The sequence below is a fragment of the Epinephelus moara genome, chromosome 20 (assembly GCF_006386435.1).
Source record: "Epinephelus moara isolate mb chromosome 20, YSFRI_EMoa_1.0, whole genome shotgun sequence".
NCBI classification, from domain to species: Eukaryota; Metazoa; Chordata; class Actinopteri; order Perciformes; family Serranidae; genus Epinephelus; species Epinephelus moara.
In genome coordinates, this window is record NC_065525.1 from 18713755 (window position 1) to 18730190 (window position 16436).

The 16436-nt window shown below is 44.4% G+C and overlaps 1 protein-coding gene across 1 annotated transcript; it reads right to left on the reverse strand.

The window, feature by feature from the left end:
• Window positions 1–8422: 8422 nt before the first annotated feature.
• On the reverse strand, window positions 8423–10841 carry fjx1 (four-jointed box kinase 1). Its single transcript, XM_050073749.1, has one exon. It carries the CDS (start codon window positions 10422–10424, stop codon window positions 9141–9143), a length of 1284 nt encoding a protein of 427 aa, XP_049929706.1. The 5' UTR covers window positions 10425–10841; the 3' UTR covers window positions 8423–9140.
• Between the last annotated feature and the right edge of the window lie 5595 nt (window positions 10842–16436).

A 16436-nucleotide genomic window follows, 5' to 3' on the forward strand; every position in this document is an offset into this window, starting at 1 on the left:
TGACTTGACTTGACTTGACTTGACTTGACTTGCCCAAGAAAAAATGACTTGGGACTTACTTGAGACTTGAAGGTTAAGACTTGAGACTTACTTGAGACTTGCACATGTGTGACTTGGTCCCATCTCTGGTGCTAACGTTATTAGCATAAGCATATGACATTTTACATTGCATAAATTAGCCTAGCAGTACTTTGACTCTATTTATACGAAGCAGTGAACAATGGCAACATTAAACAATGGCAACGTTATTAGTCACAGGGTTCACCTACAAAACAGCTGTTTTATACTAGACAGGTTTTCACCATGTGTACAACATGCTAACATTATCAGCATAATCCTATGACATTTTATATGGCATAAATTAGCCATGTGGCTAACGGACTTTCTCTACTCATATTTGGCCAAGATAAATCATACACAAGACTAAATAAGTTTTGTTTCAACTGAAGGAAATGGTTTGCAGTTTACAAAAATAAACAGGAATTCTGCATCGCAGCGAGGTGGGGTTACATTTCTGGGGAGGTGGATGTCAGGGTACTGTGCAGGCTGTGGCATAGGGTTCCCCTTTATACAGAGCCTATGTCATATGCATGGCGTCAGTTCAACTAAGAAGTATAAACCCCAATTTTGATGATGCATTACTGAAACAATTTAATACAGAGGATCATTTACCTAGGCTATAGCAGAGTACTGTACAGGCAGGACTGAATAAGTTATATTCAAAGCAAGAAAAAAAAATGCCCACTGTACTTTTTGTTTTAAATTAAAACTTGTGAATACAGCCAATCCAAATACACAGGATTTTTTTAAGGAAAATTGAAGCTAGCAATGCCATCAAAAGATATTGTTGTCAAGGACAGAAAGGATAATAATGTCTGTGAGGACTGAGATTGCCTGGCTTGTGCTGCTGCCAAGATTTGTACCCAACCCTAAGTTTATAAAAAGTAGAATAGCAATGAAATCAAATAAGCTTCATTAACTTATATGTATAATTGTGTCACATTTTTTAATATATTGCCTCATTCAGCTGTCTCCTATAGTAGGTAGTCCCATCTCACTTTCACTAAGGCATGTCCAATCTTGTTCAAATGACAATGATACTGCAGAGTCAGCCATAAACCCCTAATGTTTGTCTCTAGTGAGCTCTTCTCTCTTCCCCCCTCTAAAGAGAGAAGCCAGCACCTGGACGCAACCCAAAACGACTGCCTGCCTCTTATGCCTGTCTTCGTCGCCGCATGCCTGAGTACCCTCTTCTTCTATCCACACTCCTGTCGACCTATCTACTTAACTGATTGACTGTCATGACATTTTCTCACAGTTAGCTTTAATCATTTCAGTGTAACAGTGCACCATTATGGAACGAGGCAAGCCGGAGCATTTGTGTGGTACAACAGCCTACTATGGCGGCACAAAGCGCAATTTACATAGAAATGACCAAATTACTGAGCACCGGCGCAGCCAATGGGTGCTATAATTCAAAACGACTACTGTGACCACATGCAGGTCTCCGACAGGGTACAGCCTCCAGCCAACGCTAACATTCAGAGAGCAAGTGGTCAGCTAGAAGAAAGGAATGTGCTGTTTCAGCAGCTTGTAGGTATTTTGTCATCAAGTATCACACGTCCTCTTGCCCTTCTGTGTATCGATCCTCTTTGCACTTCAGGCGCGGAAGGGACAAAGCCCTTATGACACAGTCGCGGCGTGCTCCAAAAAATGAGACCTCTAGTGACAAACAAGGGTGCCGAAAATGAGCAGACATTTTCATGCTGTTGAGTAGGTGTAAGATTTTATAAATTCTAATTTAGAATCTAAATGATAAGATGTGTCAGATCTGAAAGTTGGGTTTGCCAAGTGGTGCATGATTTTCAGAATTAGTCATCCCCTCATTCTTATATATTATTCATATGTCCAGCCAGCTAATTTGGACCAATCAGCTCTTTTGTCTGGCTTTGGGGCTGATTCATAACCTCCCCTCACAACATTTGCATAGAAATATCTTAATTACGGCCACAATCTCAGCTATGTGCAGGTGGCCATGAAAAAGACGCATTCAACAGCAAAATGATAGATTATCTCCCAGTGAATGCGATCAGTTCTTTTTTTTCCCAGCGAAAGACAGAAAAAAAACAGTCATTTCCATAAGCATACTAATTCACATTTACATAGAGATGAATCCAGATGCAAATGAGCGAAACGGCACGTACTTGAAACAGGTCCCCCCTGGCTGCACCAAGGCATCAACAGGCGTCACCCAGAGGAATATCAAAAGCCGTCAAGCATGTCAATCAAATGCCATGCGACATTTCAGTCAACGTAAGGAGGGGAAAAGCAAGGCGAAACATTTGAACACAACAAGGGAGCTAATGTCATGCCTGGGTAATCCTCGATTTGATAAACAAAACAGACATGCGCTAGGATGGCGGGATAAAGCACATGCCACATTTAGCTCTTTGACTAACTTTTTTTAATTGCCACTTTTACTCAAAGCTAAATAGTTGTGTCTTTCATGCAGCCCAGCTTGTATAAATCATTTTGAAGTATGACAGTAGAAATATTCTCATCATGATACAGAATGTGAATGTTTTAAATGATATTAAATGAGGCTCACGACTTTCTCCAGGCTATGGTCTGACGTTTTGGAGACAGAGCTTGAGGGACGAAGCATAACAAATAGGATGGAATTAAGTGGTGAAATTAATCAGGATTTATTTTTATGTACGCGATGACTGGCATGAAGCAAATCGTATTAAGGGAAAATAGAGGGAATCCAAATTGAGGTTAAAGAGTTCTTGTTTCAAAAACAGTTTAATGGATTATATTCAGATCTCTGTGTGTATTTGTATACGTACTGTAGACTATATTACTGCTCCACATCTAATAATAACATAAAGTGATGATGAGGAATATAATAATGGGATAAGTCTGTGTTGTCTGAGATATTTCTGTCAACAGGAACTACATCAAAGATCTGACTCACTAGCAGTCATAACGTAGTGAAAAAATAAACTAGCGCGATGGAAAACAACAGAGTTTTGTGATGGAAAATTACAAGTAGGCTGTAATCCCTTCCATAATCTGCAAGCATGGCAGCTCTGAGAGCAGGGTTTATGCTAGATTTTTGTTCTGCTGAAGGCCAATATGGACGTTAATATTCTATAACAACTATTGGACATGTGTTTGAAATTAAAGCGATACTTACCTTTCTGGAAATTTTACACTATTAATAAGCTGATGGCACACTAAAATGTAAGTGAATTCCACCAGAAATAAAAACTCATAATTATACCATTCTCATATGGTTCGAAGACTGTCTGTCTTCCCCACGTGGAGGCCTCCGACTGACATAACCGCTCGCGTGACATCTCCCCTACTGTAGCATAGCCTCTGAAACATTAACGTTATCTTCCTTGTGCGTTTCCACTTACTAGTAATGTTAACGCTACTATCCAACATCAGCACTGTAACCTTATTCTAAAACTCATCAGTCATCACTGACTCCGGTTGGGTTTTAAAACTCTGGGGTTGCATTTGACTATCTTGGTTGTAACGATACACTCCCCCTCCTCTTCCGTGTATCTAACGTTACCTTGGACCTAATGGAGGAGGGGGGAGTAGGCCTTTGGAGGGAGGTGGAGTTGCAGAAGGAGGAGGATGGGACTTTGGAGGGAGGTGGGAGTTGTGGATGTTCCAATTTTGAAATGCTGTGTGAAATGCAAGAAAGGTAAGAGTTGCTTTAAATAAGCGGCAAATATTGAACAGAGCGACTAATCAGAGGTTTAGTGGCAGAGGCCAGGAGGGAAAAGGACTAGGAGCACCTAACGTCACCATCATGTTCGCACTGGACGTGTAAGCACCCTGATATGTAAATTGTTGCGTAGCCGCCTATTGGGCTTCTGGCTGTTCGCACCAGATGTGCATTCGTCTGTGCCGTTCAACAAGCAATTCTGCTTCTCTGTTCTCATCTAATCACATGCAGAGGTTTGTCTTTGTCTGTGTATGTGTCTTTGTTTGTCTGTTCATCTCTTTCGCTCTCTGTTTAGACACATCTGACAAATACGTGGAAGCATGGGGACCATATCATATATATCTAATATATGCTTTGTAATGCTAATAGTAGATAATCAGTGTGGTTTCCTGCCAAATTTGCTCGCGGCTTGTGGAACAATATTGACCAGATGCCGCAACTAAGCCGCAGAGCTCGGGGCCATGGCACGTCCAGTGTGAACAGCTCCATCGCTCAACATGGGTGCTGAAAGAAAGCGTGCAGCGCTCCAAGGAAAATTGGCATCCAGGGAGAAGCACCAGGCTCGCTATCCACCGTTTGGCTCGCCGTGGTGGAGGGAAACGTATCTCTGGTCTGTTTTACCAGGAGACCTGCAGTGTGTTGGAGGTCTTCCTGGAGAACGTGATCCACTGTCACCTTACTACACCAAGAATATGAAGACCATGACCGCTGTGGATGTGACGTATGCTCTGAAGAGTTAGGGACTCACTCTGTATGGCTTTGGTGGATAAATAGATCCGGTCTGTATAATACAAGTTTATCGTTAACTTGTCTAACATATCTTATAAGTCACACAGTAGTAGGCTCTTTAATCTGCTATAAATGTATTTATTTATTTGGCATATTTCCCAGTAGATATTTGGGCTGTTAATATTTTAATCTGCTGGACTACTACATGTGATCCCGGCCAAAAGCCGACATATGCCGGCTAATGTAAACTCTGCCTAGAGAGGGGACAACAGCTGGACAGATGTATGAGTCTGCTCCCTTGTGTATGATTTACTGTGTCAGAGCCCTGCAAAAACCAATTTCCCACCCAAGGACATGTTTATTGGCCGAAGACACTGGCCATCAAAGTTTAGGGAAATCTCTTGTTCAAGAAAAGAGAAATCTGTTTTACATGGTCGCACGCACACACACACACACACACACACACACACACACACACACACACACACGCATTGCCTTAACACGTAGCCCACTGCGTCACCTTCTCTTTTTTAACTGTCTTGTGTCACTTTTTATATTTTTATTCACTCATTTATCAAACACTTGTGTGCTATCAGAGCTGACTGTAGGAGTAAATCCATATGGTGGAGATTAACAAAGCTTGGTGTCCCTTGTGATGTTTCCAGGTGCACATACTTGTTAAAATCGCAGCATGCGAGGAAATTGGACTACATACCCCAAATCCACACCCATTGATAGCGACCAACTGGGAAAACCAGCAGTTTTTAACACCGATGAAGTAAATTTGACTTAAATGAAGTTGAACATACACATGCTGAGATGAAAACAGAGGAGGTCACTATACTTAACTTAGCTGAGGTATGTATAGCCCTTTTCCCGCCTGTCTCTGCTCCTCATTAAGTTCTACTTTGTCTTGAGAAAGAATGCCCAAAGGTCGTGACCTTATGCTTTCACCCCTGGTTTGGACAAAGCCAGGCTTTGTGCCAGATCTCCAGGCACACCGCAGCCCGGCTGTCCGGCCCTCGCACTGCCAAAGCCCCTCCAGCCGTTGCCCTGGCCCCCCAGTTTACCCTTCATGGCCCGTATCCACTCAGCTGTGACTAACTGACTCTCCCCCTAGTATGTGCTGTGTTTCATAATGAAATCATTCAGTCATGCGCAGGAAGTTCCTGCACTGTGTAGCCATGAAAGAATGCCAGTTATGTCCGTCCACTCGCACATGGCTGGCCCACAGGGGAAGGGGCAGTCAGTTAGTCACCTGGTGGCCTGCAAAACACCAAACTTTACTTTTTTGTCCAGTGTTTTGTACTTTAAATCATGCATATTAGTTTGGACCTAACTATTTTGTGTTGTTACATGAGAATGATGACATTTTGATATTCAGGTTAATGATTGTAGTGTTCGAGGAATAGTTAGGCATCTTGGGAAATATGCTTATTTGCTCTCTAGACAAGTTAGATGAAAAGACAGAACCACTGTCTTGTGTTTTTGATCAATACAAGGCTACAGCCAGAAGTCTGTTGGCCTTACTTAGCATAAAAACTGGGAACAGGGAGAAACAGCTAGCCTGGCTTTGTCCAAATGTAACAAATGTGCCGACCAGCACCTCGTAAGCTCCCTAATTACAGTGCTGTAACTCATATTAACACTTTAGCACAAAAAAAAAGTGTAAAAACAACAAGCAATTTTGCAGGAGGTTGCGATCTTTTCATCTAATTCTCTATAAGAAATCAACAGTAATAAGCATTTCCCAAAATGTCGCATCATGCCTTTAAAATACTGCATCACTGTGAATTACTTCCTTTTAATATGACTGATAATCCTCACTTTATGAAATAGGATCTCAGCCAGCTCTGACAACGGTTTATGTACACAGCTGGGACTCCTTCCACTCGCCTGTCTGAGAAGTGTCTGTGCGCGTTTGTGTGTCCATGGAGATGATCCTCCCTCAGCTCCTCTGGAATGTTTGCAATGTGCACAAAGAAAAAGATCAGCTTGAGTACCTGGGGTCTGTGCTCGGGCCTGCTGTGGGCCCCCGGCTAGTATGACTGTCTGAGCCTGTGATTCAGCCTACTGACACAGACAACGAGCACATGTGGAAGGAACCACACCACACTGGCATGTATAAGGCATAATGAAGCGCCATATACTGCATAATGACCTACTGCGCCGGTGCCACGAGCCAGGACAAGCTGCACTCATTAGATCATGTCACAAAGTTATGTGCGTGAAGATTTGGTTGCCTCTGGGTTTAAAAAAAAGGGGGGTATGGGGGGGGACTTGAAGGATTTTGTTGGGTGATCTGAAATAAGCCAGGCAGAGAGAGTGAGGGAGGAACATATGTGAACAGTTAAAAGGGTGATTCAACAACCTCTTTGATATCCACCATTAGCGTGATTACAGCTGGCATGGTCCCTGGTTAAAAAATGGCTTTCTTTCGCAAAGGAATGCCCAAAAAAACCTAATTAGGAAAATGAAACTTTCATCTTCCATTTAGCTAACAAATGAAGTTGACAGTAATGTTAACAGTGAAGACAGATGTGTGGCAGGGAGGGCGAGATGCGGGTGAAATACAGAGTGAGCGATATCGTGCGAGGCAGGGAAGGAGGACATGTTGCGAGTCTGGTTTAGACCTGCAGACCTCAGTTTAGCATTTTGTTTAATCCCAGGTGTCTGCGCCGCGTCGTAAATCTCACTGCAGCACTCGGCATTAACAGACATGCTTAGAGCGTGATGCCCAGCTGCATCCCCCACCCCCCTCCTTCTCCTCCAACACACACATATTCACATACTAACCCAACACCCTGCACATTAACATGACCTGCTTTCCCCTATACAGTCACTGCACATATTGATCCCTGAGTCCCTGTTAGAGCTGCAGTAGGCAGTTAGTCTGGAAAAAAAATCCTCCAGTTACACCTGCTTAAACCTCTGCTGCTTCTCTGCCACTTATGCAGTGACCTAGCAGGCAGAAACATAAATCACAGATACTGACACACGTGCTGTAAGCCCTGGAATGAAGTGCGAGTACAAATCAGGCCACTATTTGAACAAGATGCATGCATTCGGCTCTGTGGAGATGTACCAACAGCAGCGGTGTGCCCTGGAGTTGGCCATATATATATAAAAAGAAGTTGTAAAAGAAACCAGATGAGGTGCAGAGCGTTGAGAGGCTGGAATGAATTAGGCTTTCAGAAGTTCGATCATTGACTTTCCCTCTGATGTGCTCGAAAGTCTAGAACCAGAAATCAGACACAGAGCGGTGCCCGTGGTGGAACTAATAAGGAGAGGATGGTTCCAAAAAACGGTCAAATTAAAGAAAGATGTGCTTATGCGAAATGAAAGCATACAGCATAAATAATAGAGCTGACCTCCAGGCATTACCTGTACTTTTTTCTCTTAAATACCTTTCACAGTCTCAAAATCAACCTTTGAGAAACTGTAAACAAGCCTCTCCTCCGAGAGCCAAGCACTCATTAATTGTGGGCTTGGCCTCTCAGCAGCACAGACTCCCACAAAGGGAGTTCTCTTACTTGTTAGCTGCACAGATTGAACCAATAAACCAGTCTTGGCCGCAGGTTGACCGTTTACACTGCCAGAGTGACAGAAATTCTGTAATCTGTTTTCTGGTACTGAAAAGCAGTTTTCATATAGTTAGGGAACAGTAAAAACCCCTTTTCAAAAGGATGTCAAATGATGTCAGTTGTCTCCTTCAGTTTATCATTCTGGGTGAGATTATAAAGGGGATTAGAGATTCCTGTTGTAGCGTGCCTGTGGCTGACAGAATGGCTCCTGGGGAACGGTGTGCCAGTACAAGATATTACTACAGCACAATGAGAGCACTGTAATGGGCGAGCACAGAGGCAGGGGGAGCAGAAACAGACTAGTAGGTAAATATTTGATGGACTCTAATTATGGCGGTTAAGTGGAAACTGCATGCAAAACACATAGTCCGACAACGGTTAAATTAAATTACAGTGTATTTATCAAAAAAGGACAAGAGATTCTGGAATGTTACAATGCACGTTAAATTAGTGGAGCATCAAATTTTCCAAAACAGGTTGGCTGACGATATTTACAATGTATTTTACAAGATGTACAGTGAGTATGACACACCTGTAACTTTAAGGCTGAATAATGCAATCCAAACACAATTACAGGAGGGCAGGTGCTGCTATGACAATGTACTGTGCAAACGATCCTCTATAAAAAGCGAGCTAGATGCCAACAGAAATATTCAAGAGTCAATTAATGTTAAGGCTTAGGAGTTTACCAGTAGGACTGTGGAACACAAGGCAAGAATCCAAATACACATGAAGGGCTGCATTATGATCCCCTACAGTCACACATATAGCCTACTCTTTACATTTAATCCTATTCAGGGTGAGCATCAGTGGGGTGAAGTTAAGACAGGATAGACTGGCCTTAATCATTCCTCTCTGTGAGGCATACAGTGGAAATCTCAGCAGGGAGATTATAAACATGTGTCAGATGTACTTATTTATAAAGTAGGCAACACATTCTATTCACAAGAGGTAGTTCAGCTGGATATCCAAGACAGTTTTTGTGTAATGCGCATCAATTTAGCACAGGTGTGCCAATCGCGTTTGCAGAGCTCGTTACACCGTGCAGACAGCAAATCCCATCACCTGTGCGCACTGAATGTTCACAGCTGGCTGTACTTTCCTTTGCAATGCAAAATGTGTTTGTGTAATCTGTCTATCCTGTCCTGGAGAACACCGGCGTGCTCGTCTGAGAGAAATCCTAATTCCAGAGACAAAGGCTCGCTGTCTCTGTAGAGCTCCAGCAGCCTTTTCCTGGCGTCTCTGCGCCTGTGCAGCTCCGCCACGCGCTGCATGGTCCTTTTTCTGAACACACACACGGAGCCCAGCACTGTATTGTGATACTTCTCCCACATGTTCAACACCCGGTAGCCGTGCACGAGTCCGGCCTCGTTGTCTATGAACACAAGGTCACCACGGGGCGTTTTGAGGAGGTTGTTGGTGTCCCTCTCCATTACGCGCGAGTCCCACTGCAGGCTGAACAGATTGCTGACGAGTCTGTCGAAGTTTGCAGTCAGGTAGTCGAATATGATGAGGTCGGTCCACTGCATTAGCTCCAGCAGCTCCGCCGTCGTCTTGTTCCAGAGCTCCACGAGCACAGGATGCAGCCCGCTGCTCTCCTGCCTGAGCGGCGCAGGTGTGACCACCCCGGTCAGGTTGGAGACCCACGCAGTTAGAGACACCACGGCTCGATCGCTCCACTGTAACCCACCTATCCGCGACCTCACGGCCGCCCATTGTTCACTGTCACTGTTCACTTGGGACAGTATGAGGGGAGGCAGGTTCGTGATGCCTAGCAAACTGGCAAGGTAATACGTCAAAGTTTCCCCTTGCACCTGATCCGCGTTTATCCCGTAACGCACACATGCTCTGGTCCCATCTGCAAAAGTAGCGAGCTGATTAGATATCCTGCCGCATCCAGGCTCCAGCTTCACTATCCTGTACGTCCTGGCTCTCTCTCGCCAAGCCCGAGCATATTCCTCCGTGAAGCCCACAGGGAGGAGATCTTCCAGCCAATCACTCCAAAATATCCCATCCTCCACCGGGGAGCCCAACTTGACCGGGCCCTCCCGCAGCGCTGACCTCTTGTTATCCCCATTCACATGGTAATCTCGATTTCCTGCAGAGGCAGCTAGATCAGTGAGGTTGCGAGCCTCAAGTCTGCCCCCCAAGTGCGGTCTTTGTGCCGCTGGGACAGCGAGCAATGCCCGGAAAGTTTTGGCGGAGAGGTCCGCTGGGAGACCTTGGTGAAAAGACCCACCGCCCGGTACAGAGAACCTCCGTTTGTGTCGCTCCAAGCGGCTCTCCAGTGCGCTCCACACGTAGAAAACACTCGCAAGGGCGCACAGGAAAAGAAGAGCGAACAAGTTTGCTGAAACAGCCCTCATGGTGAAGACCACCCGTCCCTCTCGGAGACCCTCAGAGCTCCGGCAGGTTTAAATAAGACAGAAATAACGAATATTCTTCAATCCACAGTAAAGCTGGAGCGGCTGAGAGCCCTGCGCCCCGTGTCCCGTCCGCCACTCACAGGCGGACTGTTTGAGATCACAGGAAGGAGAGGGTCTCGGAAACAGTGTGAATCTCATCTCCCGTCCTGTTCATATGCCTTGTCACATCCCTCCTCTGCGGGGAACATAGCATTTCGAATCACCACAGCGGATATCCTCTATTGAACGCTCTCCATTATAACCCGCTGGCGTCGTAGGTGATTTCTATCAGTGTGCACCTCTCCGTCTCTCATCTTCCCTTTCCCCTCTTTCTCTCCACCGGGCGCTGGGTGAGTTTGATTTGTGGTGGTGTCGGCTCGCAGAGAGACACTAGGCGGTGAGACACGTGACTCCAGTCCCGAGATGGTGGGCGGATCGTGGGAAGGAGGGTTCAGAGAGGAGCGGAGCAAGTGCACCGCACCGCGTTTGTGTGTGTGAGTGTGATGTGAGAGGATTGTGTGGTATTGGCAAAGGCAGCCATTATGATAATTGATACCTAGGGCAGAAATACTTTGGAAATAATGTCACCATTTTAAACAAATTATATTTCGTTCCTGTGTACCTACCAAGCGGAATATGAGGCAAAGGCAGGCATGGATGAAGTGGTGGGTAAACCTGCTCGAACCCAGTTTGCCCAAATTTGTCCAAAGCAAAATTCTCTTTCTCTTTCTAAGGTCTATGAGGTCATTATAGATCATAGAAAGCACCCTTTCTTTTATTGTTTTGGCTCTTTACTCTATGACATTTTCAACTTAAAAGCCGTTGTTCATATCACTATTGGCCAAACCAGTTTTAGGACAAGGATCCAAAACATACAAACAAGGCAACCATTTATGCCCCATAAAGGGAATGTTTGTCATATGACATCTATCCAACCGATCATATGATTCACTGCAGATAATCAGACTGGAGGCAAAAACAAGATAGCTGCAGCAAAAGCCTTGCAAAAGGTGTCTACAAAGTCGAGTTGTGGGCCTCATTGGATGAAAATGAATGCAACCAAACATTTAATGTGATTACTTTGTTTAGGTTTACTTTAAAGACCCTCAAATTTAATTGTCAGCACTTTAATTTCACTGTCTCGTTGTTTCTTTTAAAAGCCAGTGTGCTGGAGTGCAGAGCCAAAACAATAAAACTGTTTGAGTGTCCTAACACTTACAGACAGCATTGTGTACAGTAACAGCTTCAGACCTCGCAGCGATTTGGCTGCTCCTAGTTTTTAAGGTTTTAAGAGAACGGTTTGAGACATTTCAAATAATGGACACTGTGACAAAAACTCAACACAAAGTCTACTTACTGAGTGTTTGTAGAGCTTTCCTCCTTTCAGCAGCGTATGGAGTTTGTTCACTCATGATGTATATCAACAAATACCTCTTGTTTAATAGTTCAAGCTCCTGTTTTGTATTCTCCAAAAAAAAACAACCCATCGTCATTTCATTTTTGCCGCTAAGTATTTGATCATTTCCAAACGAACACCCAGGGCATAATAAAGTCAACTCCCGCTTGTTTCATCTTTGTCTAAGGCTTTTGTTAAACCAAATATAACATGCGTGCGCACAAACTCCTTTATACACATCTTCCTCATTAACTTATTCCTCATTAGCATCCTTCCCCCAACTCTTTACCATTCGACTCATGTTTTCGCACTCTGTATCTTGAACCTTAGTTTGCTAATCAAATTAATTGGGTCATTTTTGTAGCAACATGCTGGCATGCTAAATTGCCTGAGTCGAGAAGACAGCTGTAGACAAGAATACTCAATTACACCCAGTAAACCAGAGGTCGACTAATGCATGCTTTAAACGCCTGGAGCGCTGAGGCTGTTATCTTCATGCTGATATTCATGTTAGTTTATAGCCCGAAGAAAGGCATACTGAACCACACAAACCCATCTAGTGTATCTTTTAATATCTAATATCATGCAGGAGTAGACGGGAAACGACTTCTAGTAGAGACAGGCAGGTGAACGATTCGGATGTGCTCATATCGCTCATGTACAGTAGCCCTCGCTTCTGCCTCGCCTAGTTGGATGTTTTGTTTTTTTTGCCATCAGCCGAATAATTTGTTCAATTCCCAGCCTGTTTTAGATTCTGCAATGCAGATTGACAGCAGTGGCGGTGCAGAAGGGAACGAAAAAATCCCCGGGTTGCGCACGAGTAGAGAAGCATTTACCAGTCGCAGAATCTCATGAAATGGTTTGTGTCGTGGTGCATGGCTGAGAATGTTTCTCGAACGTGGTAGACAAAAGAGTGGGTCCTTGTGGAGGTGGGGCTTTTCCATCTGGTTTTAAGAGCTGTTAAAAAACAAATTAGCCTTTGCAAATTGCACACTCGGTCTGTGTTCCAAGAAGTGCAGATAGTTAAGGATTCTAAAAAGGCTTACTAAATATATGCAGGCATAGATGGATATATGAAGGGTACTTTTAAGGGATTTAAGTTTGACTTGATGTGTACAGGACATCAGTGTGGCATGTTTTGTCTCTGCTTGTTTTGTAGTTCTGATATGAAAACCTTGCTCCCCCCAGGTCGAGCTACTTCACTTCACTTTCTCTTTAAAGCTGAGTAACAGCAAGACTTCCAAGGTCTAGACATGGGAAATGAAGAAGGCTTAAGTGCATTGCTGGAATTCTGTCTGATGTGTGTTGCTTTTTAGGAGTGTGGAGTGACTGTATTTACTGGCTCTGTCTACGGCAGCAGCGCGGCTCTCGGTGTCCCTTTCCCCCGAGCACAAGTGCGGGCATGTTCACATATCAAACCTATCTGTTTCTTGCCATGTGTTATCTGCAGGTCAGAGAACCTCTGAACACCCCCCCCCTCCTGCCGCATTCCTCCCTCTGCTTTCCTCGTAAATCCCACAGCAGTCCCAGGAGGGCCGTAACACCGGGAAAACCTTTCCCCACCAGTCATGGCTGTCCGTGGTCAAATGCTGCAGTGTCACGAGAGAGCCCTGGCCGTCTGTCATTCTGTCCGCAGCGTCACAGTATACCCATCACCGGCCGTCTGACCACGCCACAGCTGTGATATAATCTCGGGTTCTCTGTGTGGTGCCTGTCTCCCTGTGCACATGGACAGAGGGATGCAGAGGAGACGTAAAAGGGATGGGGGACAGAGGAAGAGAAAGTGCAGCGGGGCTTCTGTCACTTCCCTCGTAGTCTGAGGTTAGTTCACGCTGAGCAATAACTCATAGGTCCCTTGACACTTTGCAGCACTCTGTTTCCTGGACTGAATAATGAATGTGCAGGGCTTCCATTAGCGTTGAAAGCTCCGATTATTTCACAGGGCCTGACAATTACTCATGCTCAGGGATTCGGGGACAGGGCGGGGGAGATGGAGATGAATTTATCTTCCCATGATGAAGATATCTACGCAAGAATATGCGTTCTTAGGACATATGTGTGCTCATATGTTTAGAGTGGAGCAGATGATAACAAGATATGATGATTTAATTTAGTATTCTAGTGGTGAGTGCGTGTACACACTGAGATGTCAATACCTGCCTTGGATCCAGGAACTGAGATATAGCCATCTGTTCAAGAAGCCCAGCATGTGCCTCTCTCTACTCAGAACGCCAGAATTTGGCTGCGGTAAACTTGCAGTTAAGGATATACTATTTCAATGAATACTCCGGGGACAGATAAGACATTTCTTTTAACTACTGGTGACAGAGACACGATGTCGTCAGCACTTATCTCAGCACTTATCTCAAGTAATGCTTTGGAATAGTGCACAAATTGCACAAATGGACCTTATAGTCGGCACACTATACTTTCTTGGCTTCTCTTAGTAGGCAGACCTTACTGCTGTTGAATGCAAGAGGTTACACAGTTTAATTCCCAACCGTAGTGTTTCTAGGATGATGCAGTTTTTAAAAGCAACAGCAGTCACCCTCACGGCTTTATCTAGACAGAAGCCGGAGTCTCAGAGGCAGCGAGCAGAAACAAGCAGCCTATGCAGAATCAAACCAAGGCTGTTGCTACCAGAAGAGATCCACTGCACCGCTGGGACCTGAGCATGGCACACAGCCACCAGTCACTGTGGTTTCAGTAGCCACTTTCCTGATACGTAGTCTCAATGCTTTTAGCAATGACTGGGTTGGTTTCTATTTGCTAATGAATGAGATATTGTTAATGAATGCTGCTCAGCCGTGGAGGAAAAGCAGGATGCTTAGCTTATTGATGTACTGTACTCCTAATCTCCATCTGGTTTCCATGGAGCAGAAGTTAAAGAGGAGGTGGTGGGGGGTTTGAACCAGCAGAGGAGTGGGCGATTGAAATTCAGCGCTACACAAGGGAGACCCTCTTACAAGAGCGTGATCAGGGAGGAGAGGGAAGGAGATGTACTGTCGAGCCACTCGATTAAAGAATCAGTGTCCAATCTCCTGGATTACACCCCCTGACCTGCCACGCCAAATCCCCTATTAAATAAGTCAAGAATTGAATTCTTTTTACTTTCCTTTCTGCTAACTGGCTTATTGACTCAAGTGCGCTCAGTGCTTTGTGGCGAGGCTCGCCTTTAAATTGGCTAAAGGAAGAGCTTAAGAACATCTGATCATTATTAGGAAAGTCATGACATTCAAAGCCTTAGTGTGCATATATAGATATTTTTTTTCAGATTCAACGCTCCGTGTGATGCGGTTTTGCCCCAGCTCTTGTGGAGCAGTGGGGGGGGGTCACACGGTCAGTTAAGATTAGCGATGGTGGTTGAATGTCCTCCTAATGTTTCAGTGAAACATTTAGCAGCTTCAAGTTTAATGGGCGAACAACGTGAAGTGCTTGCCCTCATCATATCACATTGGAATTAATCTTGTGAGGGAGGAGTGCTGCGGTTAGCGTGCATCTTCTTTCCCAACTCCTCCCCGCCTTCTACGCCAGATTTCAAACCAGTTTGAGCAACCACTAATGAAAAACATTTAGCTTTTTCAGCATATGGCAGGAACTTACACAGAGAGTAGAGGGAATTCTCTAGAACAGATGTATGGAGATGTGCATATCAGCGCGATTTATTTTAACAGAACCACTACGCTAAACTGGCTAGGGGGCATTTTTGCTCTGTAGATCATAATGCTAGTGGGAGGAAGTCCATATTTTATATGGCTAAATTTACAGCCTTAAGTCACATTAAAAGGCCTGAGCAGTGCTGTATTAATATTTATTTGCCGTATGGGGCATACTGTAAACATATGCCAGTTGACTAGAAACTGTTGTGCCAATGATTTTCGTTGTGCCTTCATTTAGATCTGATGCTTCAAAGCCTTAAATACTGCTTAGATGCAAGTTGGACATTAGTTGAAAACAGAGATTCAATATGCCAGCAGAGAGCAGCTCACAGTTTGACAGCTCAGGCAGCAGTAATTATAAGTTGGTACAGATCCGTTAATACTGAAACATCCTTTAATAGGTAGACATACCCAAATATAGAAAATATTCTTGCACCTGACATCTTATTTCAACCCTAAGATTTCTTTTGCACTCCCTTTTTCCAGCCCCTCAGCAGGAGTAATAAAAGTATGGGAGGGGTAAACAGAAGGAAAAGGCCAGAATCCCGGACTCAACAATGACCCCTTGGCATTCTGACCTTTTCCTACTCTTAAGCCGTTCGTGTTGACAGAACCCCGGTGGGGGATGGGTAAACAAACGAGCCACATGGAAAAGAACTCCAGGCAACCACAAGTAAAACAAAAAAACACGGAAAACCTTACCCAGAACTCTCTCAGTCGCTCGCTCCAAATTAGCATGCAATATAGACTGTTTGAGTTAGCTGAATCTCGTTAGATATAAAAATAGTGCAAGTTGATTCAAAGAATTGTCTAGTTTTGCAGAACTTTCCGTGTTCTTGGCACGGCGTGTCTAAATCAGGAATAATCCCTTTACTCTTATCTTTTAATCTTTGTTCATTTCTCTGAACTGTGCTGCAT